Below are 27,938 nucleotides of genomic sequence, written 5' to 3' on the forward strand. Positions count from 1 at the left end.
CTGGAAGAGGTCTCTTGTCCTTCCTATTCTATTATCTTCTTCCGCTTCCATGCATTGCTTGTGTAAAAATAATTCCTTATCTCTTCTGGCTAACCTCTGGAATTTTGCATTTAATTGGGCATATCTCCCCCTATCACTGTTGCCTTTTCCTTTCCTTCTTTCTTGGGCTGCTTCCAGTGTCTCAGCAGACAGCCATCTTGCTTTCTTGGTTTTCTTTTTCTTTGGGACGTTTTTTGTTGCTTCCTCCTGAACAACGTTGTGAACTTCTGTCCATAGTTCTTCCCGGACCCTATCTACTAAATCTAGTCCCTTAAATCTATTCTTCACCTCCACTGCATATTCATGAGGAATATTAGTGAGCTCATATCTAACTGATCTGTGGGTCTCCCCTATTCTCTTTAGTCTGATTCTAAATTGTGCAATAAGCAGTTTGTGATCTGAACTACAATCAGCTCCAGGTCTTGTTTTTACCAACTGCATAGATGTCCGCCACCTTTGGCTACAAAGGATGTGGTCAATCTGATTTCGGTGTCGACCGTCTGGTGAAGTCCATGTATAAAGTCGTCTCTTAGGTTTTTGGAAGAGAGTGTTTGTTATGCACAGTGAGTTGTCTTGGCAAAATTCTATCAGCCTATGTCCTGCTTCATTTTGTTCTCCCAGACCATGCTTGCCTGTAATTCCAGGTGTCGTTTGACTACCCATGTTAGCATTCCAGTCTCCTGTAATGAAAATAACATCATTTTTTGGCGTACTATCCAGTAGGTACTGCAGATCCTCATAGAACTGATCTACTTTTGCTTCTTCAGCATCTGTGGTTGGGGTGTATATTTGGATCACTGTGATGTTAAATGGCTTACCCTGAATTCGAATTGAGATCATTCTGTCATTTTTTGGATTGTATCCAAGCACTGCTTTAGCCACTTTATTATTAATTATGAAGGCTACTCCATTTCTTCTGTGGTCCTCTTGTCCACCATAGTAGATCTGGTGGTCATTTGATGTGAAGTGGCCCATTCCAGTCCATTTCAGTTCACTGACACCCAAAATGTCTATATTTAATCTTGACATCTCCCCAATAACCACATCCAATTTGCCCTGGCTCATAGATCTTACATTTCAGGTTCCTATGGTGTGTTGATCTTTAGAACATTGGATTCGTCGTTCACCAGCAGCACCATCCGCTGCTAGCCGTCCTTTTGGCTTTGAGCTAGCTGCGTCATCACATCTGGGGCTAGTTGAACTTATCCTCTGTTCCTCCCCAGTAGCTTTTTGACCATCTCCGACCTGGGAGTCCCATCTTCCGATGGTATACCGACATATCTCTGGTTGTACTGATCCATTTAGTTTTCATGGCAAGAATACTGGGGTGGGTTGCCCTTTCCTTCCCCAGGGATCGTATTTAGTCTGACCTCTCTGCCATGACCTTCCCGTCTTGGTTGTCCCTTCACGGTTTAGCTCACGACGTCATTGAGGTGCTCAAGCTCCAGCACCACGACAAGGTAACGATCTCCTTTGCTGAAGCAGTACTACTTGCTGAGGGGTAAACTGTAGGGGAAGACTGTTGCCTTTACAGCTCAGCTTTACAAATGCTTTCAAAAACTACCTAGCTGGCCACTGAAACCAAATGCTGAACTAGATGTATGGGCGGGTTGAGCCCTGTTTTCTTGGCAGAATTTCTTTTCAGTTTCTCTTGTTTTGGAATATAGCTTTTCAGTGAAGGGCAGTAGTGTAGTGGAGCCAGGACTCACAGGGATGCAGCACCAGCATTTTTTTTTTATTAGCAGGGATGCTGATTCTCCCCCCCCCCCCATTCACTGTCCCCTCTGAGCTTAGCTTCGATCATCACAGTAGCTGTGGGGAGATGAATTTTCCCAGCAACAATTTATTATTTTATTTATTGCATTTATATCCTGCCTTTTTTCCTCTTGCAAGGAACCCAAGGCGGCCTACATTACCCTCTCCTTTCCATTTTATCCTCACAACAACAACCCTATGAGGTAGGTTGGGCTGACAGTCTGTGACTAGCCCAGAGTCACCCAGTGAGCTTCTGTGGCCGAGGGAGGCTAGAACCTGGGTCTCCTGGCTCCCAGTCCAACTCTCTCACCACTACACCACACTGGCTCTCCAATTTATTGTTCCCTGCTGTAATGCAAAGTATTTTGTGGTGGCTTTGTCTTGAATGGGTAATCAGAGCCCATTAGCTTTACAAAATACTTGCTCCTGGTGGAGATGAAAACTGATAGAAGTGGTTTATTGATATGGATCAGCACAGCTGCTTGAATTCTTGTCCTGTCCTTGTGGGCCTGGCTATGGGGACAGTCATGTTGAGCCCCCGCACTTCAAAATTTACCACTATGCCACTTATTAAGAGAATCTATGATTGAGATATACTTCTGTAATCTCCCACAAAATGGATACAGCCTCTCTGGCTTTGAATGTTCATAGTGCAGTTATACGGGGGAAATGTATTTGAGCTAAAGCATTTTTTGGTGTGCAAGGCACATAAGTCAATCTGTCTATGGTCAATTAATGTAAGATATATACTAAATGCCGCTGTGTCATTAACCACATTTGCTGTCTGATTATTTTTATTGTTGAGTCACACCACACAGTAGAGTATTGATGTAGACTTAAAAGTGTCAGTTAATGAGCCTAATTAAATAATTGCATCGTCTTTCATTAATTGTGTTAGTTGTATGTCAATTAATGAGGGAGAAGTTTTGGTTCTGCTAGGAAGGTTATTCAACTGTAACTGTTGAGGGCAGTTTTTGACTGTTGTTCAGAGAACACTGATGGACAAGGAAACATCAAGGTTTTAAAAATTGTGAGGAAATTAGTTGCCTTCAGTCATGCAGTCACTCTCCTTCTCGTAGTAACTGACAACCCATAAAATGGGTAGGCAACCTGCAGCCCTCGACCTAATTTCAAAAGCCTTCTACGTGTGATCAGTTTAGAACTCTAGCAAGAATGATCTGCCCCTTCCCTGACAGCTTGCTGCGTCGGAAGGAAGAGGGAAAGAGAATAAAGGGCAGCAGAAGGAGAGGGTGAAAACTGGGCAACCCCCCACTTTTGCCTTTGGCCCCATCCACTGTTGGCTTTCTGGCCCTATCCAACATGTGGCCTTGAACAGCAAAAGGTTGCTCACCATAAAACATGGGGGAGGACCATAGCTCAATAAGAGAGCATGCACCTTGCTTGCAGACTGAGTTTTTAGGTTCAATCTTTGCCATCTCTAGTTAAAGGGATCCCAGGAAGCAGGGTTGAAAGGGTTCATTGCCTGAGAACTTGGGGAGTTTCAGCCAGTCTGAGTAAACACTGTAAGATGAACCAATGGTATCTTCTTGGCATAAGGACGTCATATGATTGGTTGGCCAGTCAACTACCAGCTAGTATTCTAGGCTGGGATCCAAAGAACTTTGTAGGCATTTGTAAGAAATTAATTGTCTGCGGTGGGCTTCTCCACCCCTTTTTGTGTGTGTGTGTGGGGAGGGGGGCGGTGGAGGGAGAGGGTGCATTGAAGACTGAAGTTCCCTTATGTTTCAGTCTGGACTGGCTTGTTGGGTGGTGAAGGTGTATGTTTGGATCCTGACCATAGAGTTGGACCACAGGGACCTTGTAGTACCCAGAGATGTATTATTCCCCATCTCTTGGTCTCTGCTGGCCTCCTCAAGCCAGCTCTCAGGATATCCATCACTTCTGCAGTTGCTCTGCTCTAGCCTGGAAGTGCCCTGCTCAATCAGAGTTGAGGCCTGGAAAGAGCCCAGAAATTTTGCTATTGGGCCTCATCCACCCTTTCCTCCCCTTCCATTATGCCATGTGCACATCTTACATGCCGTAGTTTGGATACAAACTATGGTGTACCAATGCAGTCAGACACAATAGCATGAGGTTATCTTGAGGGCTGTTTCCTTGCTTTCGTAGGAATTTAAATACTTACAGCAGGATTTGAATTTTGCAGTATTTAGTGGCTCCCTGTTCTTTATATAGTTCCTTTTGAGATGGGTATGAAACGTCTGTCTATAAATAGCTCTACCAAATGGCTTTGCCAAAAGGGATAATCTTGCAAACAAAGGGGGCTTGACTGTGTGTGTGGGGTGGGGCGGGGCAAGGGTCGCTGCAGTGTTTGCATGGATAATATTGAACTGGATCCTATCAAGGGGGACAAATGTTGGTTTGTTCTTTGCATTCCCGCCTCAGTAAAGACCTCAGATATTACTTGCTCTGTCTTCCTGACCTTTTCCCTCCCAGCAGGTTGCTGGGAATGAAGTCACTATTTCTGTGATTCGCAGTGCCCCAAACTGTTGTTCTCCCTTAGAAAAAAAGCTTAAAAACAAAGGGGTGTTTTCACAACTGCTTCCTACTGATAATTGCTCTCACAGCATGCATTACACATGCCATCCCATGGGTAGCAAGTGACACATTTCCCCTTTGGTTTGGCAACCTGGCATCTAAGCATTACTAGATATTGCTGTAGGCAGGTCTAAAATGTGTGCTCTGAACTTTTCTTAATTTTAATGAACTTCTTTCATCGAAGAATAGTGCAAAAAACTATAATAATAATGGTGATGATGCAGCTTCTTGTCTTCCTTGTGCTGTTATTGGCTCATTGATTTTAAGGGTATATGTGTGGGGAGGGGTGCTGTAAGGATCACTAAGGAAGTGTATTTGATATGCTTTGAGCACTCTAATGCTCAAGCTGATAATGCTGTATCAGTCTGGCTAGGAATTATGGGAGTTGTAGTCCAACACACATGGAAAGGACCAGGTTGGTGAAGGCTGTACCATATAGATGTTCAATATTATTGCTAATTACATTTTTATTTCACCCATCCTCCATTGAGGTCAGGGTGCTTTAAATGTTGTCCATCCTTTTATAATCCTCACAAGGATGGGCTAGTGGGATGGGTCAGGCTGAGAAATAGTGCCTGGCTCAAAGTCACATAAGAAAAGCCCTGCTGGATTAGGCCAAAGGCCTCTCTAGTCCAGCATTCTGTCCCCCCAGCGGCGACCCAGATGGCTATGGGAAGCCCACAAGCAGGACATGAGTGCAACAGCACCCTCCTGCTTGTTTTCCCCACGACTGGTCCTGAGAGGCATCCTGCCTCTGATGCTGCAGGTAACATATAGCTACTGCAACTAGTAGCCATTGGTCATCTTATCCTCCATCAGTAAACTTCATAAATGAGGAGGGATTTAAACTTGCATCTCTGCTCTCTAAGTCTGCCACATTCTGGCTACATCACTGCACTGGCTTTCCATTAAGAAAAGGCCCTTTGTTAGAACTGGTGGGGCTTCTATATTGCTAGGACTCCTGGGCATGCAGCATGTGCACTCTTCGCCTGCTGAATCCTTGTTAATGAGGACCAAGCTGCTTGTTGTCAATGGGGTGGATCTAAATTGTGTCCCTTCCACAAATAGGAGGGACTGAGATCTCCGAGAGGCTTTGGCTGGAGGTGGTGGTGGTGAACAGTCTTTGCCAGTTCCCCCCCCCATAGCCCCCCCTGCTACCTCCCACACGGTTCTGGAGGGTACCCCAACTCCCCAGGGTAGTTTTTCAGGGGGCTGCAGGGAGGAGGAGGAATAGGCAAACATTGCTTCCTCTCTGCTTTTTCCTTGAGTGAGCATCCTGTGAGTGGTGGGTGGGGGTCACCGTTTTGGATTCGGAGGTGCAGCCTGTCATATATGTAAGGAAGGAAGCAGAATAGCACATTCAGAGACCATGGGGCCCAAACCTGCTCCATGACCCCAGCAGTTCAGAATCCTGCATGTGACTCCTTCCCTGCCCTTTCAATCCTTAGCTTTTTGTTTCCTGGTTACAGCAGAGTATGACGTTTCTTTCGGAACTGGCATATATGTTTATATGGATTCTTTTTATAGCTGCCTTTTGAAGGGTTGGCAAGAAGCAGATTTGAGATTGATGCAGTTTTTCATTTCTGTGTGTTCTGCAAACAGTAATAAAGCCTCACCCTCTTGTTTTGCTGGCAAAGCAGTTGAATAAGGGCATGTCTCTGCAGAAGGTTTATCGGGCTGGGTGTGCTTGTGCACCCTATCTGATCTTGTGCACTTCATGTAACAAAGGATTTTAAGAACTGATTCAGCCCATATACTTCGTGTTTTTTTTTTTACAAGCTGTTGAATCAGAGGTAAGTCCTCCCAGAAGGAGGGAACTTCATCAGTCCCCCAGAGAGGGTTTCCAGCACCTGTGGACTTGTGCGTTTCACTCCCTCCTGTACCACAGCACACATACAGTTTGGAAATACATGCATGACACACACTTTTTTAAAAAAAAGCGTCTTTGGGGAGTTGTTTGGATCTACTTACAGTGGGGGATTCTCATTGAAGAGAAGTTGTTAAAAGAGTGAGCTGTGAATCAGGAAGTCCTCGGTTCAAATCTAACCTCTCTCATGAATGCACTAAGTATCCCTAGAGAGTATCCCTCTCAGTCAGCATCAGTCCCGTCCTCCCCGTCGCCTTTTGAAATATGGGGGAAATTATTACTGACTTGCCTACCTTTTAGGGGGCCGCGGTGGCTTAGTGGTTAAGACGCTGAACTGCAGACCGGAAGGTCAGCAGTTCGAGACCCGAGTGCCACGTGACGGAGTGAGCTCCCGTCTTCAGTCCCAGCTCCTGCCAACCTAGCAGTTCGAAAGCAAGAAATTGCAAGTAGATAAATAGGTACCGCCTCGGCAGGAAAGGTAACAGCGTTCCGTGCACCTCGGTGTTCAGTCATGCCGGCCACATGACCACGGAAGCGTCTTCGGACAGTGCTGGCTCTTCAGCTTAGAAACGGGGATGAGCACCGCACCCTAGAGTCGGACACGACTGGTTGGGGACACCTTTTATCTTTATTTTGCCATGATAGGCTATGTAAATGTTTACGTAGCCTATCACGGCAGCCCCCCCCCAAAAACAGCGAATGCAAATGGCAGCGGCTACGGTGGCTGCCATTTGCGTTCCCTTTTTTTTTTCTTTTTGCTGTTTTAGCCTACATAATTTTTTTTTCCCCGCGATAGGCTACGTAAATACTTACGTAGCTTATCACAGCTATAATGAGGAAGCGAATGGCAGCCGCAGACACGGCCGCCATTCGCCAAGCAGCATGAACGGCAGCAGGTAAGTGCTCCGTTTTGCGCGCCTTTCGTGGGGTGGGGGGGCAGGGGGTTTCGTTCCTCCGTGGATTTCGGGGGGCCGAATGCACTGGCATTTGGCCTCACCGAGATCCGTGGCGGAATTCTCTGATATCCCTAGGTTCACATAACACGACAAGCTGTGGCCAGGCGATGAATATTCAAAATGACTGCTCTCACACGCAGGTATGTGCCTCAGCAAGCCGTGGATTAAGTACGCCGTGGTGGGCTGTTCGATCGTGCGAACCAGTGCATTGTAAGTTTTATGTGCAATTTGCCAAGTGCTTTACCAAGTGCTTTCTTTTATCCAATTGAGTATGTGTATTCGTTTTGTACCCACAGTATTTTAAATGAAATGTGCTAGCTAAGATCAACTCCAGTCTTTATTAAGTTGAAAGGAAGCTTATAACTTTGAAAGAGCCAGCCTCGATAAATTCATCAAAGCACTGGAGTCTTCTAATGCTGGCACAACTTGGCACAAGCTAAGATAAAATTTCATATTGTTAAAATATTTACATGAAGAAAATGTTTAATGTATTATTTGGGTTAATTGTCCAGCGTTCTGTTTGAATAACTCAGTTGTTCTAAAGTCTTTACAGGCTTGGAAAGATCTCTGTATGCTTAGGGTTTGCAGAGTATCACTATCTGCACCCGGATGAACAAAAACAATCCTCTGATCTATAACTGACAAATAGGCAGCTGCATTTTGTAGCACTGTGTGACGTTACCAGGAGAGCCCACGGGCTTGGTTATGGCATAGGCTAGAGGAAAAACTATACTAAGGTACAGCAGATTTCACATGTACTGTAGTCCTCACTAGAGTAGGACCATCTCATACTCTGGACTTATGTATTTATTATTTTTATTTAGACTACTTATATACTGCTTGATATCATAAAATCTCTAACCAGTTTACATAAGAAATACATAAAAGCCTATATAAAAGCCAATATAAAAGCAATGTAAAACAATAAATACATTAAAAACATTACAGAAACAGTAAAACAGAACAGTGCAGTCAAATGTCAGGGAGACAGGACTTGTCTAACCAGAACTAACCAGAAAGGCTGGCCATTGCAATGCTGATCAAATCCACTTCTGGTTCAGTGGCATAGCACATGGTTTGCATGCCGAGGCTCCTGTGTTCAACTCCAGTCATTTCAAGTATTGGGACTGGAAAATACTTTTCTCAAGGTTAGTGTGATGGAGTGGTTAGGGCAGACTTCCCCAACCCGGTGCCCCCCAGATGTGTTGGACGTCAACTCCCATAATTCCCAGCCAGCATGGCTTAGTGCGTGCTCCATCGACCTCTTATAGCCCATCTACCTCCATGGCCATGCTGGCTGGGAATTATGCAAGTTGCAGCCTAACACATCTGGAGGCCACCAGGTTGGGTAAGTCTGCGTTGAGCCCTGGTTCAAATCCACTCTCCACCAGGAAGCCCAGGGTTATTGTCGGCACCTGGCTTCCTTGGGTAATGCCAGAGCCCTGACACCAGGGCAGATGCCACTGCTGACGCCTGCCCTGAGCTCCTCTTAATTTTTTTTTCTCACCCAGTGCTCCAAGGAAGGGCAGACCGCTGGATCTAGCCACCCTTTTAACTTCCCACAATGCCCCCAATTTAGCGTTGCTCTGGGGCACTGTGGGAAATTAAAAGGGCAGCTTGATCCAGTCACTCAGCCTTGCTTGGAACACAGGCCCCATAAGCCAGGCAAGGTTCCCCAGGGCCCACTAAGAGAGAAAGGGGCCCAGAAGATGACATTTTGCTCAGCCCTCCCACCCAACCCAGAGCCACCCTTGATGAAGCTCACAGGGTTCCCTTGGTCAGTCAGCTGAACCTGCCTCACGGGATTGTTTTGAAGGTAAAATGAAGAGGGAGAGAAAAACCAAGTATGCTGCCCAGAACTCCTTGGAGGAAGGGTGGATGGAATAGAAATGTAATCAGCAAGCAAGCAAACAAACAAACAAAACAAATAGTACATTTAGATTGGGCTCTCTTCTGTCTGTATTTTTGCAATAAAACTCTGTAAAGTGCCACGTGGTGCTGTCTAAATAATGAACAGTACCTTGTGTGTCATTCTCTGGGATCTACCTGGCAAAAACACTGGGCCAGATGGCAAGATTGGCAAGAGATTTTTGAAGAGCCATTACCACACGTGTTGAATGAGCTGTAATCCCAGTGGGTGAGTGGAATAGTGGCATAATTATGAATGCAATCCAAAGAAAGGCACACTCTCTTTAATCCCATGGGGGCGAATGTGGCAGAAGTACCCCTGCTTTCCCTGTGTTCCATGGGATTTAGGTACACCTGGCTTTTTGTTGATTATGTCTGATGTCCTATTGGTGGAGGACCCTGTGGGTCAATGCAGTCTCTTGGTTGAACATTCCCTCCTCTTAGTTTTTTTTTCCTGGAGAAGGCTGCTATTGGTAATGGACGGATAAGGCTGAAAAGAAGAAAGCATATTAAATCAGTTAGGTGTTAATTTAATCTAGCCACGTGACTGCCAAACTTCTAATAGCTGAGCTGTGCTTTTCTTTCTGAATTAAAATTGGAAGCATTCTTCTGTCTTACAACCCAAATGGTTTAGTTTTGAAATGTGTAACTGTCAGAATTACTTGCCTTCAGAGGAGCTCCTCTGCTGTGTCTCTTCGTGTTCTGGGTGCTCTTCCAAATTGAAAGAGGCCAGCCTTTGTATCATGAAGAAATGCAGCAGGCAGCCTCCTTCATGAATGGTGACTTTGAGTGGAAAAAAGGAGAGACTGGAAACCCAAAGAAGTGTTTGTGTGTGTGTGGGGGGGGGGGGGAAGAGAATGAATCAAAGCCTCCAAAAGATGCTCAAAATAGGGAGAAGTATTAGAAAATACAGTATGCCAAATGTGTTCTGGTATTTCCCCTTCGGTGACAAAGTTATTTCGTTCCAATTGCTGTAGCGGTTCGTTCAAAAGAATTCTTTCCTGCCCCTACTCCACATCATTTGCTCTTGAGGGGACAGGGAAACCCACAATGTGATGGTGATGCCTTATGTGTGTAGTTTTATTAGGCATTATGGGCAAAGGGGGAGAGCACTGCTTGAATTACAGGTGGGTATGTGGGGCAGAGCGGGTTTGGCTGCCTGTTGTGACAGTCCCCTAAGCCAGTGGTTTTAGAAGGGTTTGTGTGTGTGTGTGTGTGTGTGTGTGTGTGGCGGGGTGCATGAGTGGGAAAGCAGGGGCATTCCACCAGCCCTGTTGAAAGACTCCACGTTTTTCCCAGGTCTTCCTTTCCCATCCTATTTTCCTTGTGTGTCATGTCTTTTTAGATTGTAAGCCTGCGTGCGGGCAGGGACTGTCTTATTTTACTGATTGCATGTAAGCTGCTCCAGAGAGTAGGATAAAAATACTATAAGCAAATAAGAGTTACACCCTGAAATCAGTGTGCATTGTTGGCTAGAGTACTGGCTTAAAGGTTAAGCAACCTTTTTCTTAAGCAACAACAACAACAAACCTCCAAACCCTAAATGCTCATAATGCTCATGAACAAACAGATTGTTTGTGTATTTGGAAGAAAACAGGATAATGAATTGAGATGCCTATTCATGTGCTTTCAGAATAAAGTGCTTCTGTCTCTCTTCCCAGTTGCCAATCAAACAGTAAAAGGGCAGGCCTGAGTGTGCCCTTAAGTTCCTTAACCTCCCCCACAGACATGCTGCTTGACCTCAGCGACCTCCTTCAGGTATTGTATCTGCTTTTGTTTAAATATTCTGTTCAAACATTAACCCTTGCAAACAAATGCAAGCAAAGAGCTAGTAATGGGAGTTCTATTCAGGAAACCTTAATTATCTCTTTTTTGGTTTAGCAGTGCTGGACAGGAAAATCACAGGGATTGTAAATCAGGGATAATTGTTCCATGCAATTAGAGATCAAGTGTTTGGTGTCTCTCTCTCCCTTCTACAAATAACAAATCAACAGTTAGTATAATCGTGATGCTAATGATTATGCTGCCGATGTGGTGCCTCAAGGTCAGATTTTATACACTCTTCAAACTAAAGTTTGCTTTTTAAAAAAAATATCGAAAAAGGACTGGTGAAATTGAATGACACAGTTTTTGATGCTGGGGGAGAAAATTCTTTGGCAGAGATTAGGAACATAGGAAGCTGCTTTATACTGAGTCAGACCCTGGGCCCATCTAGCCCAGTATTGTCAGCACTGACTGGCAGTCTCTTCAGGGTTTCAGGCAGGATTCTTTCCTAGTCCTACCTGAAGATGCTGGGGATTGAACCTGGGACTTTCTGCATGAAAAGCAGGGGCTCCACCACTGAGCTACGGTCCCTCCACTAAGCGGGGTTGGTTTGAAAGAAGGATGGCAGAAATGGTGTAAGATGGATTCATGTAGAGATTGTCGTATTTTCCTAGATAGTTGGGGTGATGGTAGGATGAGCTTCTGCTCCTTCATGAACTTTCATGTGAATGATTGAACTGAAGTCTGCAAAGTGGTGTCTGTACATTAACAATTGTCTCAATAGCTGTAAATGTATGTGTTGCCTATGTTTGATATGACCACCCCATATTATTATATATTCCATATACAGCTCAGCTGGTGGAAGTTATTTTTGGCCTCCCCAGCTGTCTTTAGTAATTGGCATCCTCGTAATGGCTGCATGGAGCTTCAAAGAACTTTCTGGAATTGCAGTAATTTAACAAATTTTTGATTCTTAAAATGACTAAGGGTGCAATCCTATACACACTTATCTGGGAGAAAGTCTTGTTGAGCTCCATGGGCTTATGTCTGAGTATACATATATAGGCTGATACAGCACCATTCTAAAAACAGATTCTGTTTAGCAGTATGTTAGAGGTGGAGGAAAGACAGTGGCATTTCATTATAGCCATCACTGGTTTTTATTATATGAAGAAGCACCTGTTAAATGGGTAGTTTGCAAGATGATGATGTACCTGTCAGGACTAATCTGTTAAAGCCATACAAACAAGACCAAGTTTAGCTCTTTGGGATTATTGCTCAATCTCTTTGACAATTTCTCCCCCCTTCCCAATTCTGATTCCCCCCGCCCCCCCTCCTAGTTGTCATCAGCCTTTTCAGACCCACCTTTAACACCAGCCTGCATCACGGGGCTCTTTGCCCATAACACCTAATATAACTACATGCATACACTTTTTTCCCTATTCTGTCTCCTCCTAGTCTTTCTCTTTTCTGTTCTAAAAATCATAAAGAAGCAAACAAAAAAAGAAAAGGCAGTGATGCCAGTGGTATAATCCATTGTATACTGGGACACCAGGCTGTCTGTGTAGATGGTGCAGAGACAATGTATTTCTGTATGGGCGTGTGCTATACGCATAATTTAAGTGCAGGCAGCGGGTGAGTGAGTGTAGAGAACTCATGCCAGTTACAAACCCTTATTTTATGTAGGATAGTTTGGCTGAAATGTCTGCTATTTAGAATTACATTATGGCTTCATGATTTTGCTGTTTTATGACTCCTGTGAGGAAAATAATTAAATTTGTAACTCTTTAATTACTGGTCTAAAGCTCATTGTGAAATAATATATAGAATTCTTAAAGTGAGGGTTTCCCACACTTTTGAGATTTTAGTGGTTGTGGATAATTATGGTCACTTTATAACTTGCTGGGTAGGTTTTGCTCATAATCTGAATGGTCGTGACTATATTTGAGGTTGGGAAGGAATTCCCCTCAGTTCAGATTGGCAAGTTACATCCGAATTCACTATAACACTATTGGGAGTATTGCATGGCGCAATTTTTCCTGGACTACTTCATTAGGACTGCAAAGATGGGGGATTGTATGTTTATATGTTCACATGTATTAAAAAAAAGAAAGTCCAATGCATATCTAAACAGCATGTCAAGAAGGGAAGGGGCAAGTCTAGCACTTTCCCTGTCATGCTGGTTTTATATGGGCAGAGTTGTTGTTTTAAAGGATAATAGTGGAGCATTCAAACATGCATCTGCTGCCTTTAGTGGTTCAGCTCAGCTGGACCACATGCTATGTTTCACCATCCTCTCGCCCAGCCCACATGTATTGTGGCTTGGCTTGCTTGCTTTTGAATGGTCTCAAACAAGGGCAAGTGCCTGCTCTGCTCTGTTCTGTCAGGGATTTCCCCAGGTTGCTGCAGCTCGGTACTGGTCTCCCTTTGGCAGGGAACAGATACCGCTCAGGCTCAACCTACATGTCACGGCCACCCATCTTTTTGTTTAAACCCAGGTCTGCCAGTCATAGATAAAGGGGGGAGGGGAGGGGTTGACTTCCCAGTTGTTTAGACATAGGTCAGTGGCACAGCACCTGCTTTGCATGCAGACAGTCCCAGGTTCAGTCCATGGCATCTCCAGTTACAAAGATCAGGTAGCAGGTGATGGGAAAGTCCTCTGCCTGAGGCTTGGAGAGCCACTGCCAGTCAGAGTAGGCAGTATCAGGCTAGATGGACTAATAGTCTGACCTGCTATAAGGCAGCTTTCTGGGGCAAAAGGGACATGCTGGTGAAGGGAGCTGAATGTCCCCATATGTGGCTCCTGCTTCTCCCCCTGTTGCCTCATCCTCTTCTCCCTTGGCATGTTTATCTCAGCTGGGCTCATCTATGTCCTTCTACTTATCACAGCCTTCCCAAACCTGGTACCCTCCAGATGCTTTGGACTACAACCCCAACTATCCCTGACCATTGGCCTTGCTGGCGGGGCCTGCTGGGAGCTGTAGTTGAAAACATCTGGAGGGCACCAGGTTGGGGAAGGCTGATCTATAACATGCTGGTATAGTACAGTGAGATTTGGGAGAGAAGCTGCATGGAAGTAATTTGCCCCAACCTTTTAATACATTTTAGGGCAGAGCCGAGTTTAAACAAACAGGTCTGCTGCCATCCTGTGTCGCTTGAGCCCAATTCTGCTCTGCTTATTGGATGGTAGCAGATTGGAATTTGAGGCAGAGTGTTTGGTCTTCGGCTTAACTGCCTAAAAAGAGAGGATAGAATGCGTTCTGTTCTCTTCTGTCCAGCTGTTGAAATCTGAAGAATACAACAGAATCCAGGTGTTTCTAGCTTCTTTCATATTGCCTGGTGCCTTGGTCTAAGTGCTGGCAGGGCCCAGCCGCCCACATTCAGCAGGTACCTAAAGCCAGAGAGAGAAGAACAGGCAAACAGTCTGGAAGCACAGAGGGTCTTAACGCTTTATAACTGGCAGAGGCACAGTGGTGGTAAGCATCCCAGCTTGAACTGCTTGCAGCTCCCAGTGGAGCAGGGAGTAGTGCATCTGTATATAACCCACAGGCCTCCTGGTATGAGCCCTTTGGTGTCTGATATGTACATCTCAGCAAATAATAGTCAATAATACTTCTCCCTACCTTGGGTCTGAGGTAGGTGTTCAATATCATACATGTGCATATACACAGCAAGTATTGGGTTCGGGATTGTCAGGTGTCTGCTGAGGCCCATACCCCAGCAAGGGGCCCACTGCTAACCCCCAGAGCCCCCTCACCTTGCTGTTGCTGCCTGTTCAGGTGCCTATTCTATCCAAGTGAGCCATAGGAACATAGGCAGCTGCCATATACAAAGTCAGACTACTGGTCCATCCAGCCCAGTATTGTCAACACTGACTGGCAGCGGCTCTGCAGATTTTCAAGCAGGATTCTTTCCTAATCCTACCTGAAGCTGCAAGAGTTTTTCCAGCCTTGGAGACCACAGAGAATGAACCTGGGACCTTCTTCATGCAAACCACTCCAGATACCGCTTAGCTATCAGGAGTGACGAGAACAAGGAGAAGGAGCAGATGTCTTCGTATGCTTTGGGACTAGAGGGGGACAGGGCAAGTGAATGGGCAGCAACTACAGTGAGGAGGAGGGGGGGGACTATTAGTGAAGGGTTCCCTGTGAGCATCTTGCATAAGGGCCCTGTAAAAACCTGGATGCAATGTTGTGTGTGTGTGTGTGTGTGTGTGTGTGTGTAATATATATAGTTATACGATGTTTATAATACAACATATGACACTCTAAAGCATTTTGCTGGGTTTTAGGGTGTGGGTGGGGATGGGGATGGCCACTGGAAACAATAAAAGGCCCCAGAGCAGCTCCATCCTAAGCGCTGTGAAGGTGAACTGGGGGAGTTTTAAAGTAGAACTGGATAGCTCATTCTTAAGTACATAAGAAGGTTGTGCAGGATCAGACCAAAGGCCTGTCTAGTCCAGCTTTGTCTTCTCACAGTGGTCAGCTGGATGCCTTTGGGAAGTCCACAAGCAGCCTATGAGTGCAGTAGCATCTTCCTGCTCGTGTCCCCTAGTATACAGTGCCATACTTCCTTTGTTACTGAGAGAGCCAGTGTAGTGTAGTGGTGAGAGTGACGGACTGGGAGCCGGGAGATCCGGGTTCTAGTCCCCACTTGGCCATGGAAGCTCACTGGGTGACTTTGGGCCAGTCACAGACTCTCAGCCCAACCTACCTCACAGGGTTGTTGTTGTGAGGATACAACGGTGAGGAGGAGGATAATGTAAGCCGCCTTGAGTTCCTTGCGAGAGGGAGAAAGGCGGGGTATAAATGCAATAAATAAATAATAAATAAATTACTGGAGGTAATATTTGGCCATCATGACTAGTAGCCATTGATACCCTTAGTTATTTTGCTGCAGCAGTGAAGTGGGAGATTAGTTTATAAATGATATCAAACATCTTTATGAATTTGTGGGTTATGTTGTGTGTCGTGTGTCCCGTCCCACCCCAATTCTTAAGATAATTTAGATCTGCCAGCCTTGATGCTTATTTCTCAGTATTACAGTTTGCCTTCCTCCTTATCCAGAGGAAAAAAATAGATGTCTTGTGGATTTTTACAGGCACAGACTTGCAGATATGATGTGGTGGGAAAAACACACCCATAGAAGTCAAGAATTGAAGGTTAAAAATAGTTCCTTTGTGCAGAAACTCCACTGTAAATTGACAGCTGAAAAGATAGAACGGGAGGAAGTACAAAGTTCTGAAGCTTGGAACTCTGAATGTAGAGCACACTAACAGCTCTTATTCACTGGGATGATTTCCTCACAAAGGCAACCCCCAGTCTTTGGAGACATTGTCTGGGGAGCTGCTTGACTTGAGCAGATAATACTCATGGCGTTAAAGAAATAATTCAAAAGACTTAACTGATACTAACGGAAGATGGTCTCAATAGATGTTGAAATGCCTTCTTAAGAAACCTTCTTGATCTCCCTTGGCTGGCTATTACCTGCTGATAATTATCCCCCCCCCCCCCAAAAAAAAATATTTTTGTCATCTCCAGAATGGAATTCTGGATCTTATTTTTACAGTGAGTTTTGAACAGCTGGTAACCTAATATGGTGTCTGGTTGTTTGAGCACCTTAGATATCCCCTCTGACTGGAATTGCTTCTCTTGAATATGTTCATTATGAAGCGTAGTAATACAGTTTTATGACTCCCAGCGCCCAGAATTTCTGTCCATGGACTTACCTGCATGTTGCAGTCTTTATTATGCTGACCAATTACCTTTGCTGTGATTGGCATCACACTGTTTGGGAGTCAGATGAGTTTGGAACAAATACAGCTTGATCTTTGAAACTATAGGCCGTGCTGCAGGTGGGAAAGGCTCAACTGAGCTTGCTATCTAAAATAATACTTATCATTTCTCTGGCTCCTTTTGAGCATTCAGAATGCTTTACATACATTAAGTTATCCTTGCACAAAGCCTGTAATTATCATCCCAGACGGGCCCACAGTTCCTCTCGCTGCCCCTGCATGGTGAGTGGTCTGTTGCATCCTGGTGAGGCTGGTGAGTGGAGTCCCAGCCTTCCTCCCCACCTTGGTGCTGGTGAGCCAGCTGTCATTATCCCCACAGTTGTGCTGAGCTTCAGATGTTCAGCACAGCAATAGGAAAGGTCCCTGGCCCCCTCTTCAGGTATGAGGTGTGTGTGTGGGGGGAAGGCTGGGATGGACTGTCTGGGTGCTGAGCAGTTGAGGCACTCGAAGCACCTTACCCAGCTAGCACCCAAACACGACTCAGCCTTTCTGTCTGGCTCTGGAGGCGAGTTTGGAACAGGAAGGGGAGGAATGCAGGAATCATCCCTTTAGTTGTATGCTCCCTCCCATCCCCACCTTCAGCTCCAAAATTGCCGGGTGGGGTAGAAGCCGGGGATTGTCCCTGAGCTTGCCTGCAGACAGAGCGGAGGGTCAGGGAGAAGGAAGAGGGAGGGTCCTGGTGACCATAAACATTGGCTTAGCTACTAAGGCCTCTCAAAATTTATGGATCTCTGACCCTAATGCTGAGGCTAAGAGAAAAGTGGCTTGCATAAGTGAGATTGTGGCAAAGGTGACTCTGGTTCACAGCTCAGTCTCTTAGGGTGCAATCCTATGCATGTTTAGACAGACAAAAGTCCTACAACTCCCAGCATTCCCCAGCCAGCATGGCTGGCTGAGGCATGCTGGCAGTTGTAGGATGTTTTTCTGTCTAAACATGCATAGGATTGTGGCCTTAACCACTATGTCACACTAGCTTTCAAAGGGTAGCATGAGAATGGTAGGAAAGGAATGCCTTGTCTTCAGAAAGGCAGTTTGAGGCAATACAAAAGTGAAACTTAGCTGTGTATTTTTTTAAATGACCCAAACTATGTGAAAAGCAGGACTTTTGGATAAATGCAGATGACAGAAATAAAAATGAATGGAACACAGCATCAGTTGAAATGGGTCAGTGGAGTGGATGGCTGCTTCTAAAGTATTCACAGTAAATTGACATAATGCAGCAATGTATTCTTGTTATTGATTCACTTTGAGTGCCCTGTGGTAACACCCACCCCCCTGCTTTGATATAGACTTGGGTGGGGGAAGGAAATAAAGCTTCAGGTCGGGGTTATAAATACTTCATGATTTAAAAATGAAGTGTGTGTGTGTGTGTGTGTGTGTGTGTGTTCAGCTGAAACATCAGTAACACTTGCTCATCAAGGGAGTCTAAACCAATTTCTTACTGCTGACTTTTTGTATGACTTTTTGCACTGGCATTAAACATGCATGAGGCTATATGGAAAAACCCAGCAGAGGAATGGAGTACTGCATGCAGACTTCCTATCTCGATCAATGATAAAACCAAACGCTGGGAAATTGTACATAAGAGCTTTGACCAGAAGTTCCCTCAGGTCCTTGATATCAAGTGTTCGTATAGCAAAGCTGTCTGCACGGGCCTTGAGTGCACATTGAAGAAGTGGGGTAGGATAGTGATGAAGACAAGTTCTTAAATGTTGGAGGTGTTAAGATAAAGGCATCGTTGCCTGTGCTTTAATATGTATGGAGGGGTCATTGCTCAGTGGTAGAACACATCATTTACATGACGAAGGTACCAGGTTCGATCCCTGGTACCTCCAGTAAAAAGGAACAGGTATCAGCTGATGGAAAGGACCTCTGCCTGAGACCCTGGAGAGCTGCTGCCAGTCAGAGCAGACAATATTAGGTGAGAAGGACAAAGAATCTGCTGTGGTATAAGGTGGTTTCCTGTGCTGTTTATTTTTGGTCAGAGATGATAGTGAGTCAAAAGAGAGATGTGTACCACAGGAACACTGGCTCTGTTAAGCCACCTTCAACCCCTCTGATGATGATGATGATATTTATTTATATCCCACCTTTTTCCCAATACTGGGACTCAAGGTGGCTTTACCACGTTAAAACTTGTACAGTTAAAACCTATGAAAATTAATCAATTAATTAATTAATTAAATTTCTTAATCACCCATCTGGCTGGTCACCTGGCCATTCTAGGCGAGGTACGACAATACGACAGTTTCAAAACAATAAAATTCTACATTTAAAACATCATATTTCTAAAAATACCCTAACCCACCCCAAATCCTTGCCTGAATAACCATGTTTTTAATGTGTGGCGGAAGCTCATTAAAGAGGGGCATGGTGGAGTTCGCTAGGAAGGGAGTTCCACAGAGTGGGGGCCACCACAGAGAAGGCCCTTTCCCTTGTCCTTACCAGCCTGGCAAATAGAAGTATACAAAAATTAAAATATACTTAAATTGTCAATAGTATTAAAATTGTATGAAATATCAAAATGTTAAAAGGGAACGAGAAATATAACTACAGTATCCATCCGTCATATTCTCACAGGCCCAAACTAGCTGTCCTCAAAGGCCTGCTGGAGCAAAAATGTTTTTACATGCCTGCGAAAACCTATCAAGGAGGGTGCCACTCTCGCCTCCCTGGGAAGGGAGTTCCAGAGCCTTGGGGCAGCCACCGAGAAGGCCCTCTCCTGCGCTCCCAGCAGATGTGCCTGTAATGGTGGCAGGATGGTGGGAAGGGCCTCCCCTGAAGATCTCAGGGTATGAGGAGGCTCATAGGGGAGAATATGGTCTTTCAGATAACCTGGACCCGAGCCGTATAGGGCTTTATAGAACATGACCAGCACTTTGAATTGTGCCCGGAAACAGACTGGGAGCCACTGGAGCTGTTAGAATCATAGAATAGTACGGTTGGAAGGGGCCTATAAGACCATCGAGTCCAACCCCCTGCTCAATGCAGGAATCCAAGTCAAAGCATCCCTGACAGATGGCTGTCCAGCTTCATCTTGAATGCTTCCAGTGTGGGAGAGCCCACCACCTCCCTAGGTCATTGGTTCCATTGTTGTGTTGCTCTAACAGTCAGGAAGTTTTTCCTGATGTTCAGCCGGAATCTGGCTTCCTGTAACTAGAGCCCATGATTCCGTGTCCTGCACTCTGGGATGATCGAGAAGAGATCCTGGCCTTCCTCTCTGTGACAACCTTTCAAGGACTTGAAAAGTGCTATCTTATCTCCCCTCAGTCTTCTCTTCTCAAGGCTAAACATGTCCAGTTCTTTCTCTTCATAGGGCTTTGTTTCCAGTCCCTTGATCATCTTTGTTGCCCTCCTCTGAACCCTCTCCAGCTTGTCTGCATCCTTCTTCAAGTGTGGTGCCCAGAACTGGACACATTACTCCAGATGAGGCCTAACCAGTGCTGAGTAGAGGGGAACTAGTACTTCATGGGATTTGAAAGCTATACTTCTGTTAATGTAGCCCAAAAGAGCATTTGCCTTTTTTGCAGCCACATCACATTGTTGGCTCATATTCAGCTTGTGAACTACAATAATTCCAAGATGCTTCTTGCTTGTAGTATTTTTGAGGCAAGTATCCCCCATCTTGTCACTGTGCATTTGGTTTCTTTTTCCTAGGTGCAGAACTTTGCATTTATCCCTATTAAATGTCATTCTGTTGTTTTCTGCCCAGCACTCCAGCCTATCAAGATCACTTTGAATTCTGTTTCTGTCTTCCAGGGTATTAGCTATCCCGCCCAATTTTGTGTCATCTGCAAATTTGATCAGCCTGCACCTCCCCATCTAAGTCATTAATACAAATGTTGAAGAGCACTGGGCCCAGGACTGAGCCCTGCGGTACCCCGCTCATTACCTCTCCCCAGTTTGAGAAGATCCCATTGATAAGCACTCTTTGAGTCTGATCCTGTAGCCAACTGTGGATCCACCTGATAGTTGTTTCATCTAGCCCACCTTTAACTAGTTTGCTAATCAGATATCATGGGGCACTTAGTTGAAAGCCTTGCTGAAGTTGAGGTAAATTATGTCCACAGCATTCCCACAGTCCACAAGGGAGGTAACCTGATCAAAAAATGAGATCAGATTCGTCTGGCAGGATTTGTTCTTGAGCAAGAGGCGGCCTGTGGCAAACTGGTTTTGTAGAATTGGTTCCAGGTTCTTCCTCCTGATGAAGTGGACAAGGTGCTTTCATCTGTACGGCCGACCACCTGCTTACTTGATCCTTGCCCATCTTGGCTCATTATGGGCTGCAGAGAGAGACTGGGTGAGGGGATCAGGGCGGTGGTGAATGCCTCCCTTGAGGAGGGAGTGATGCCACCAGCCCTCAAGGAGGCAGTGATAAGACCGATCTTAAAGAAGCCCTCCTTGGATCCTCAAGTTCTGAACAACTTTCGCCCAGTCTCAAATCTGCCATTTTTGGGCAAGGTGATTGAGCGGGTGGTGGCGGTGCAGTTGAAGGCACACTTGGAAGAAACTGATTATCTAGACCCATTTCAGTCGGGCTTCAGGCTTGGGCATGGGACAGAAACGGCCTTGGTCACCTTGGTAGATGATATGAGGAGGGCTCTGGATAGGGGTGAATGCTCCTTCCTTGTTCTTCTCGACCTCTCAGCGGCTTTTGATACCGTTGACCACGGTATCCTCCTGGACCGCCTGGAGGGGTTGGGCATTGGAGACACCGTATTGCGGTGTTTCCGGTCCTTCCTCTCCGGCAGGTACCAGAGGGTAGCACTGGGAGAGGAGGTTTTGGACCCGTGGCCACTTACTTGTGGGGTGCCACAGGGTTCCATCCTCTCCCCAGTGCTATTTAACATCTATGTGAAGCTGCTGGGGGCTATCATCAGGAGGTTTGGGGTGCAGTGTCATCAATATGCGGATGACACGCAGCTCTGCCTCTCATTCAAATCTTCACCAAGGTGGGCCGTAGAATCCCTGTCCAAATGTCTGGAGACGGTGAGTGGCTGGATAGGGAGGAATAAGCTGAAGCTGAACCCTGACAAGACGGAGGTACTTTTGGTGGGAGACAAGAGGAGGCTAGGGGATGTTGACCTGGTGTTGAATGGGGTACGGCTACCCTTGAAAGACCAGGTCCGCAGCCTGGGGGTCATTTTGGACTCCCAGCTGTCCATGGAGGCTCAGGTGTCAGCTGTGAGCCGGACAGCGCTGTATCAACTCCATCTGATACGGCGGCTGCGCCCCTTCCTTCCCGACCATCTGCTCCCATCGGTAGTACATGCCCTGGTCTCCTCTCGTTTAGACTACTGTAATGCACTCTACGTGGGGTTACCCTTGAAGATGGTTCGGAAACTGCAGCTGGTACAGAACGCGGCGGCTCGCCTGATTAAAGGCAGCCGCCGGCGAGATCACATCACTCCAGTGCTGAAGGAGTTGCACTGGTTACCAGTTGTTTTCCGGGCCAAATTCAAGGTGTTGGTTTTGACCTTTAAAACCCTATATGGTTCCGGCCCAGCCTATCTTAAGTAGCGCCTCCAGCAGCACCAGGCAGGCCGCTTAACAAGATCAGCCTCAGATGGCCTTCTCTCTGTCCCATCAGCCAGGACAGCTAGACTGGTGGGGACGAGGGAGAGGACCTTTTCTGTGGTGGCCCCCACTCTGTGGAACTCCCTCCCTAGGGAACTCCGTCATGCCCCCTCTTTAATGAGCTTCTGTCATGCATTAAAAACGTGGCTGTTCAGGCAGGCACTTGGGGTGGGTTAGGGTATTTTAGAAAACGTTTTTATTGCTTTTTATTGTATGTTGTACATCGCCCAGAGTGGCTGGGTGACCAGCCAGATGGGCGATTAATAAATTTAATAATAATAACAACAACAACAACAAATTCATGTTGGCTTCGAGTAATCACGGCATTGTTTTCAAGGTGCTTACAGATGGATGGCTTTATAATGTGCTCCAGAATTTTCCCAGGGATTGATGTCAGACTGACTGGTCTGTAGTTTCCAGGTTCCTCCTTTTTGCCCTTTTTGAAGATAGGAACAACATTGGCCCTCCTCCAATCATCTGGCATTTCGCCCGTCCTCCATGACTTCTCAAAGAGAATAGACAGTGGTTCTGAGAGCTCTTCTGCCAGTTCCTTTATTACTCTAGGATGCAATTCATCTGGCCCAGGAGATTTGAACTCATTCAAAGTAATTAGGTGTTCCTTGACCATATGCCTATCGATCTCAAGCTGCAATCCTGCCCCTTCAACTTGGACTTTGCCTTTGCCAGAGGGGTCATAGACCCTCTTTTGGGAGAAGACTGAGCCAAAGTAGGAATTGAGAACTTCTGTCTTTTCCTTGTCTTCTGTTACCCTTTTTTGGGTAACTTTTTTGGTTTTGTGTCCTTTTTTGTTTTCAGGTCATCCCTAAGCTTTTTGTGAAGCCACAATGGCTTCTTCTGTTGTCTTCCGCCTTTTTTTCTTGTTGGAATTGTTTGTAATTGTGCCTTGAGAATTTCCTTTTTTAAAAACTCCCACCCATCTTGGACTCCTTTTCTCATTAGAGTCACTTGCCATGGGACCTTACTGATCATTGTTCTGAGTTTATTAAAATTGGCTCTCCTAAAATCCAGGGTACACATTTGGCTACCCCCAGCTTTTGCTTCCTTTAGAACTCAAATATAACATGGTCGCTTTCCCCCAGAGTTCCTGTGACTGCTACTTTATCCACTAAGTTATCTCTGTTGGTTAGAATCAAGTCAAGGATAGCTGATCCTCTAGTTCCTTCCTCTACTTTCTGTAGGAGGAAATTATCAGCAACACAAGTCAGGAATCTCTTGGAGGAGCCATGTTTTGCAGAATTTGTCACCCAACAAATATCGGGGAAATTGAAGTCCCCCATTACTACTACATCATGCTTCCTTAAAACATTGGCTATTTGCTTTTCAAAAGTTTCATCCTCGTCTTCTTGATTGGGTGGCCGGTAGTTCACTGCCTTGTTGTGGCGAAGGGGCTTGCGTAACTCAATGAAGCCATAAGCTATGCCGTGCAGGGCCACCCAAGACGGACAGGTCATGGCAGAGAGTTCTGACAAAATGTAGTCCACTGGAGAAGGAAATGGCAACCCACTCCAGTATTCTTGCCAAGAAAACCCCATGGAACGTATCACAAGGCTAAAAGATATGACGCCGGAAGATGAGCCCCTCAGGTCGGAAGGTGTCCAATATGCTACTGGGGAAGAGCAGAGGGTATTTCCAAGTAGCGCCAGAAAGAGTGAAGCGGCTGGGCCAAACCCGAAAGGACACTTAGCTGTGGATGTGTCTGGTGGTGAAAAGAAAATCCGATGCTGTAAAGAACAATATTGTTTAGGAACCTGGAATGTCAGATCAATGAATCAAGGTAAGCTGGAGGTGGTCAAACATGAGATGGCAAGATTGAACATCGACATCTTGGGAATCAGCGAACTAAAATGGACAGGCATGGGCGAATTTAATTCAGGTGACTATCATATCTACTATTGTGGGCAAGAATCCCTTAGAAGAAATGGAGTAGCACTCATAGTCAACAAAAGGGTGGGAAAAGCAGTACTGGGGTACAATCTTAAAAATGATAGAATGATCTCAGTACGAATCCAAGGCAAACCATTCAACATCACAGTAATTCAAGTCTATGCCCCAACCACTGAGGCCGAAGAAGCTGAGGTTGATGGGTTCTATGAAGACCTACAACACCTTCTAGAACTAACACCCAAAAAAGATGTCCTCTTCATCATAGGGGATTGGAATGCTAAAGTAGGAAGTCAAGAAATCACCGGGATAACAGGCAGGCATGGCCTTGGTGTACAAAATGAAGCAGGACAAAAGCTAATAGAGTTTTGCCAAGAGAACATGCTGATCATAGCAAACACTCTTTTCCAACAGCACAAGAGGCGACTCTACACATGGACGTCGCCAGATGGTCAATATCGAAATCAGATTGATTATGTCCTTTGCAGCCAAAGATGGAGAAGCTCCATACAGTCAGTCAAAACAAGACCTGGAGCTGACTGTGGCTCAGATCATGAGCTGCTTCTTGCAAAATTTCGGCTTAAATGGAAGAACATAGGGAAAACCACTAAACCATTCAGGTATGACCTAAATCATATCCCTGATGAATATACAGTGGAGGTGAGGAATAGATTTCAGGGATTAGACCTGATAGACAGAGTGCCTGAGGAACTATGGACGGAGGTCCGTAACATTGTTCAGGAGGCAGCTACGAAATCCATCCCAAAGAAAAAGAAATGCAAGAAAGCAAAGTGGCTGTCTGATGAGGCTTTACAAGTAGCTCACGAAAGAAGGGAAGCGAAAAGCAAGGGAGAAAGGGGAAGATATACCCAACTGAATGCAGAGTTCCAGAGAATAGCAAGGAGAGATAAGAAGGCCTTCTTAAATGAACAATGCAAAGAAATCGAGGAAAACAACAGAATGGGAAAGACTAGAGATCTCTTCAAGAAAATTGGAGATCTCAAGGGAACGTTTTGTGCAAAGACGGGCATGATAAAGGACAAAGAAGGCAGGGACCTAACAGAAGCAGATGAGATTAAGAAGAGGTGGCAAGAATACACAGAAGAACGATACAGGAAAGATCTGAATGTCCCTGATAGCCATGATAGTGCGGTCACTGAACTTGAGCCGGACATCCTCGAGAGTGAAGTCAAGTGGGCCTTAGGAAGCATTAGTAACAACAAAGCTAGCGGAGATGACAGTATTCCAGCTGAGCTATTTAAAATCCTAAAAGATGATGCTGTTAAAGTGCTGCATTCAATATGCCAACAAATCTGGAACACTCAACAGTGGCCACAAGCCTGGAAAAGGTCAGTTTACATTCCAATTCCAAAGAAGGGCAACGCCAAAGAGTGTTCAAACTACCGCACAATTGTGCTCATTTCACATGCCAGCAAGGTGATGCTCAAAATCCTACAAGCTAGGCTTCAGCAGTATGCGAACCGAGAACTACCGGAAGTACAAGCGGGGTTTCGAAGAGGCAGAGGAACTAGAGATCAAATCGCCAACATTCGCTGCATCATGGAGAAAGCAAGAGAATTCCAGAAAAACGTCTATTTCTGCTTCATTGACTACACTAAAGCCTTTGATTGTGTGGATCACAACAAACTGTGGCAAATTCTTAAAGTGATGGGAGTACCAGACCACCTTACCTGTCTCCTGAGAAACCTGTACGAGGGTCAAGAAGCAACAGTAAGAACCAGACATGGAACAACCGATTGGTTCAAAATTGGGAAAGGAGTACGACAAGGCTGCATATTGTCACCCTGCTTATTTAACTTATATGCAGAGTACATCATGAGAAATGCCGGGTTGGATGAATCATAGGTCGGAATTAAGATTGCCGGGAGAATTATCAACAACCTCCGATATGCAGACGATACCACCCTAATGGCAGAAAGCGAAGAGGATCTCAAGAGCCTGTTGTTGAGGGTGAAAGAGGAGAGTGCAAAAGCTGGTTTGAAACTCAACATTAAAAAAACTAAGATCATGGCATCTGGCCCCATCACTTCCTGGCATATAGAAGGGGAAGAAATGGAAGCAGTGACAGATTTTACTTTCTTGGGCTCCAAGATCACCGCAGACGGTGACTGTAGCCATGAAATTAAAAGATGCTTGCTCCTTGGGAGGAAAGCTATGGCCAACCTAGACAGCATAGTAAGAAGCAGAGACATCACCTTGCCGACAAAGGTCCGTCTAATCAAAGCTATGGTTTTCCCAGTAGTAATGTATGGCTGTGAGAGCTGGACTATAAGGAAGGCTGAGCGCCGAAGAATTGATGCTTTCGAACTGTGGTGCTGGAGAAGACTCTTACGAGTGCCCTGGACTGCAAGGAGGTCAAATCAGTCCATCCTAAAGGAAATCAACCCTGAGTGCTCATTGGAAGGACAGATACTGAAGCTGAAGCTCCAGTATTTTGGCCACCTAATGCGAAGAGAAACCTCCCTGGAAAAGACCCTGATGCTGGGAAAGACTGAAGGCAAAAGGAGAAGGGGACGGCAGAGGATGAGATGGCTAGATAGCATCACGGATGCAATGAATATGAACTTGAGCACGCTCCGGGAGAGAGCGCAGGACAGGAAGGCCTGGCGTGCTATGGTCCATGGGGTCACGAAGAGTCGGACACGAGTGAACGACTGAACAACAACAACAACAAGTAGACTCCAGCCACCATGTTCCTTTTATTCATTGCTCCATTTATTTTAACCCATATGCTATCCATGGGGCTACCCAGCTCATCCTCCTGTATTTCTGTGTAGAGATATATATATTTTAACATATAGTGCAACTCCACCTCCCTTTCTGTTCCTGCTGTTCTTTTTGAACAAGTTATATCCTTCAATTGCTGTATTCCAGTCATGGGAGTCATCCCACCAAGTTTCAGTTACACCTATCAAGTCACAATTTCTCTCTTGTATTAAGAGTTCAAGTTCATTCTGTTTGTTTCCCATACTCTGGGCATTAGTGTATAGACATTGAGGACCATGTGCTTTATAGTCTGGCTTTCTTCCTACATATTTCTGAAGACTATTATTGGGTGCTATTAGAGCTGTTCTCTCCATTGAGGTGCACGAGCCTTCATCCATTGTTACCTTGTTTTAGCAGGGGAGTTGTATGCTCCCTGTAGCCAGTCCCAGTCAGCAGTGTGGCAGCAGCTCTTTGAACCACCTGAAGTTTCCTAGCACTTTTCAGAGGCACCCCCACGTAGAGCACGTTACAGTAATCCAAACAGGATGTAACTAAGGGATGTGTTACTGTGGCCAAGTCAGACATCTTAAGGAATGGGTGCAGCTGGCGCACAACCTTTAACTGTGCAAATGCACTCCTGACCACCGCTGAGACCTGGGCATCCAGGCTCAGGGCTGAATCCAGAAGTACACCCAAGCTGCGAACCTGTGTCTTCAGGGGGAGTGTAACCCCATCCAGCACAAACTGTATCCCTATTCCTGATCTACCTTTTGACTGACCAAGAACACCTCTGTCTTGTCTGGATTAAGCTTCAATTTGTTTGCCCTCATCCTTTCCATTGCTGCCAACAGACACCGGTTCAGCCCCCCAACAGCTTCCTTGGAATTAGATGGGAAGGAAAAGTAGAGTTGGATGTCATCAGCGTACTGGTGACACTGAACCCCAAAACTCTGGACAGCCTCTCCCAGTGGTTTCATGTATATGTTAAATAGCATGGGGGACAAAACAGAACCCTGAGGAACTCCACAAGCCATTGGCCAGGGAGTCGAACAGAAGTCCCCCAGCACCACCTTCTGGGTCTGCCCCTCCAAGA

General features: G+C 45.6%; 1 protein-coding gene across 1 annotated transcript in view; it reads left to right on the forward strand.

The window, feature by feature from the left end:
* The window catches only part of BRF1 (BRF1 general transcription factor IIIB subunit), a 276,895-nt gene that overhangs the window by 75,364 nt on the left and 173,593 nt on the right, over positions 1–27,938 (forward strand). Inside the window, exon 4 of the mRNA XM_084837074.1 lies at positions 10,808–10,839. Within this exon, the coding sequence (XP_084693200.1) occupies positions 10,808–10,839 (32 nt within the window). The remainder of the gene's footprint in view (positions 1–10,807; positions 10,840–27,938) is intronic.

This window comes from Heloderma suspectum, chromosome 1 (assembly GCF_057233095.1).
Source record: "Heloderma suspectum isolate Gila_16-S chromosome 1, 16-S_ref, whole genome shotgun sequence".
Classification (NCBI taxonomy): Eukaryota; Metazoa; Chordata; class Lepidosauria; order Squamata; family Helodermatidae; genus Heloderma; species Heloderma suspectum.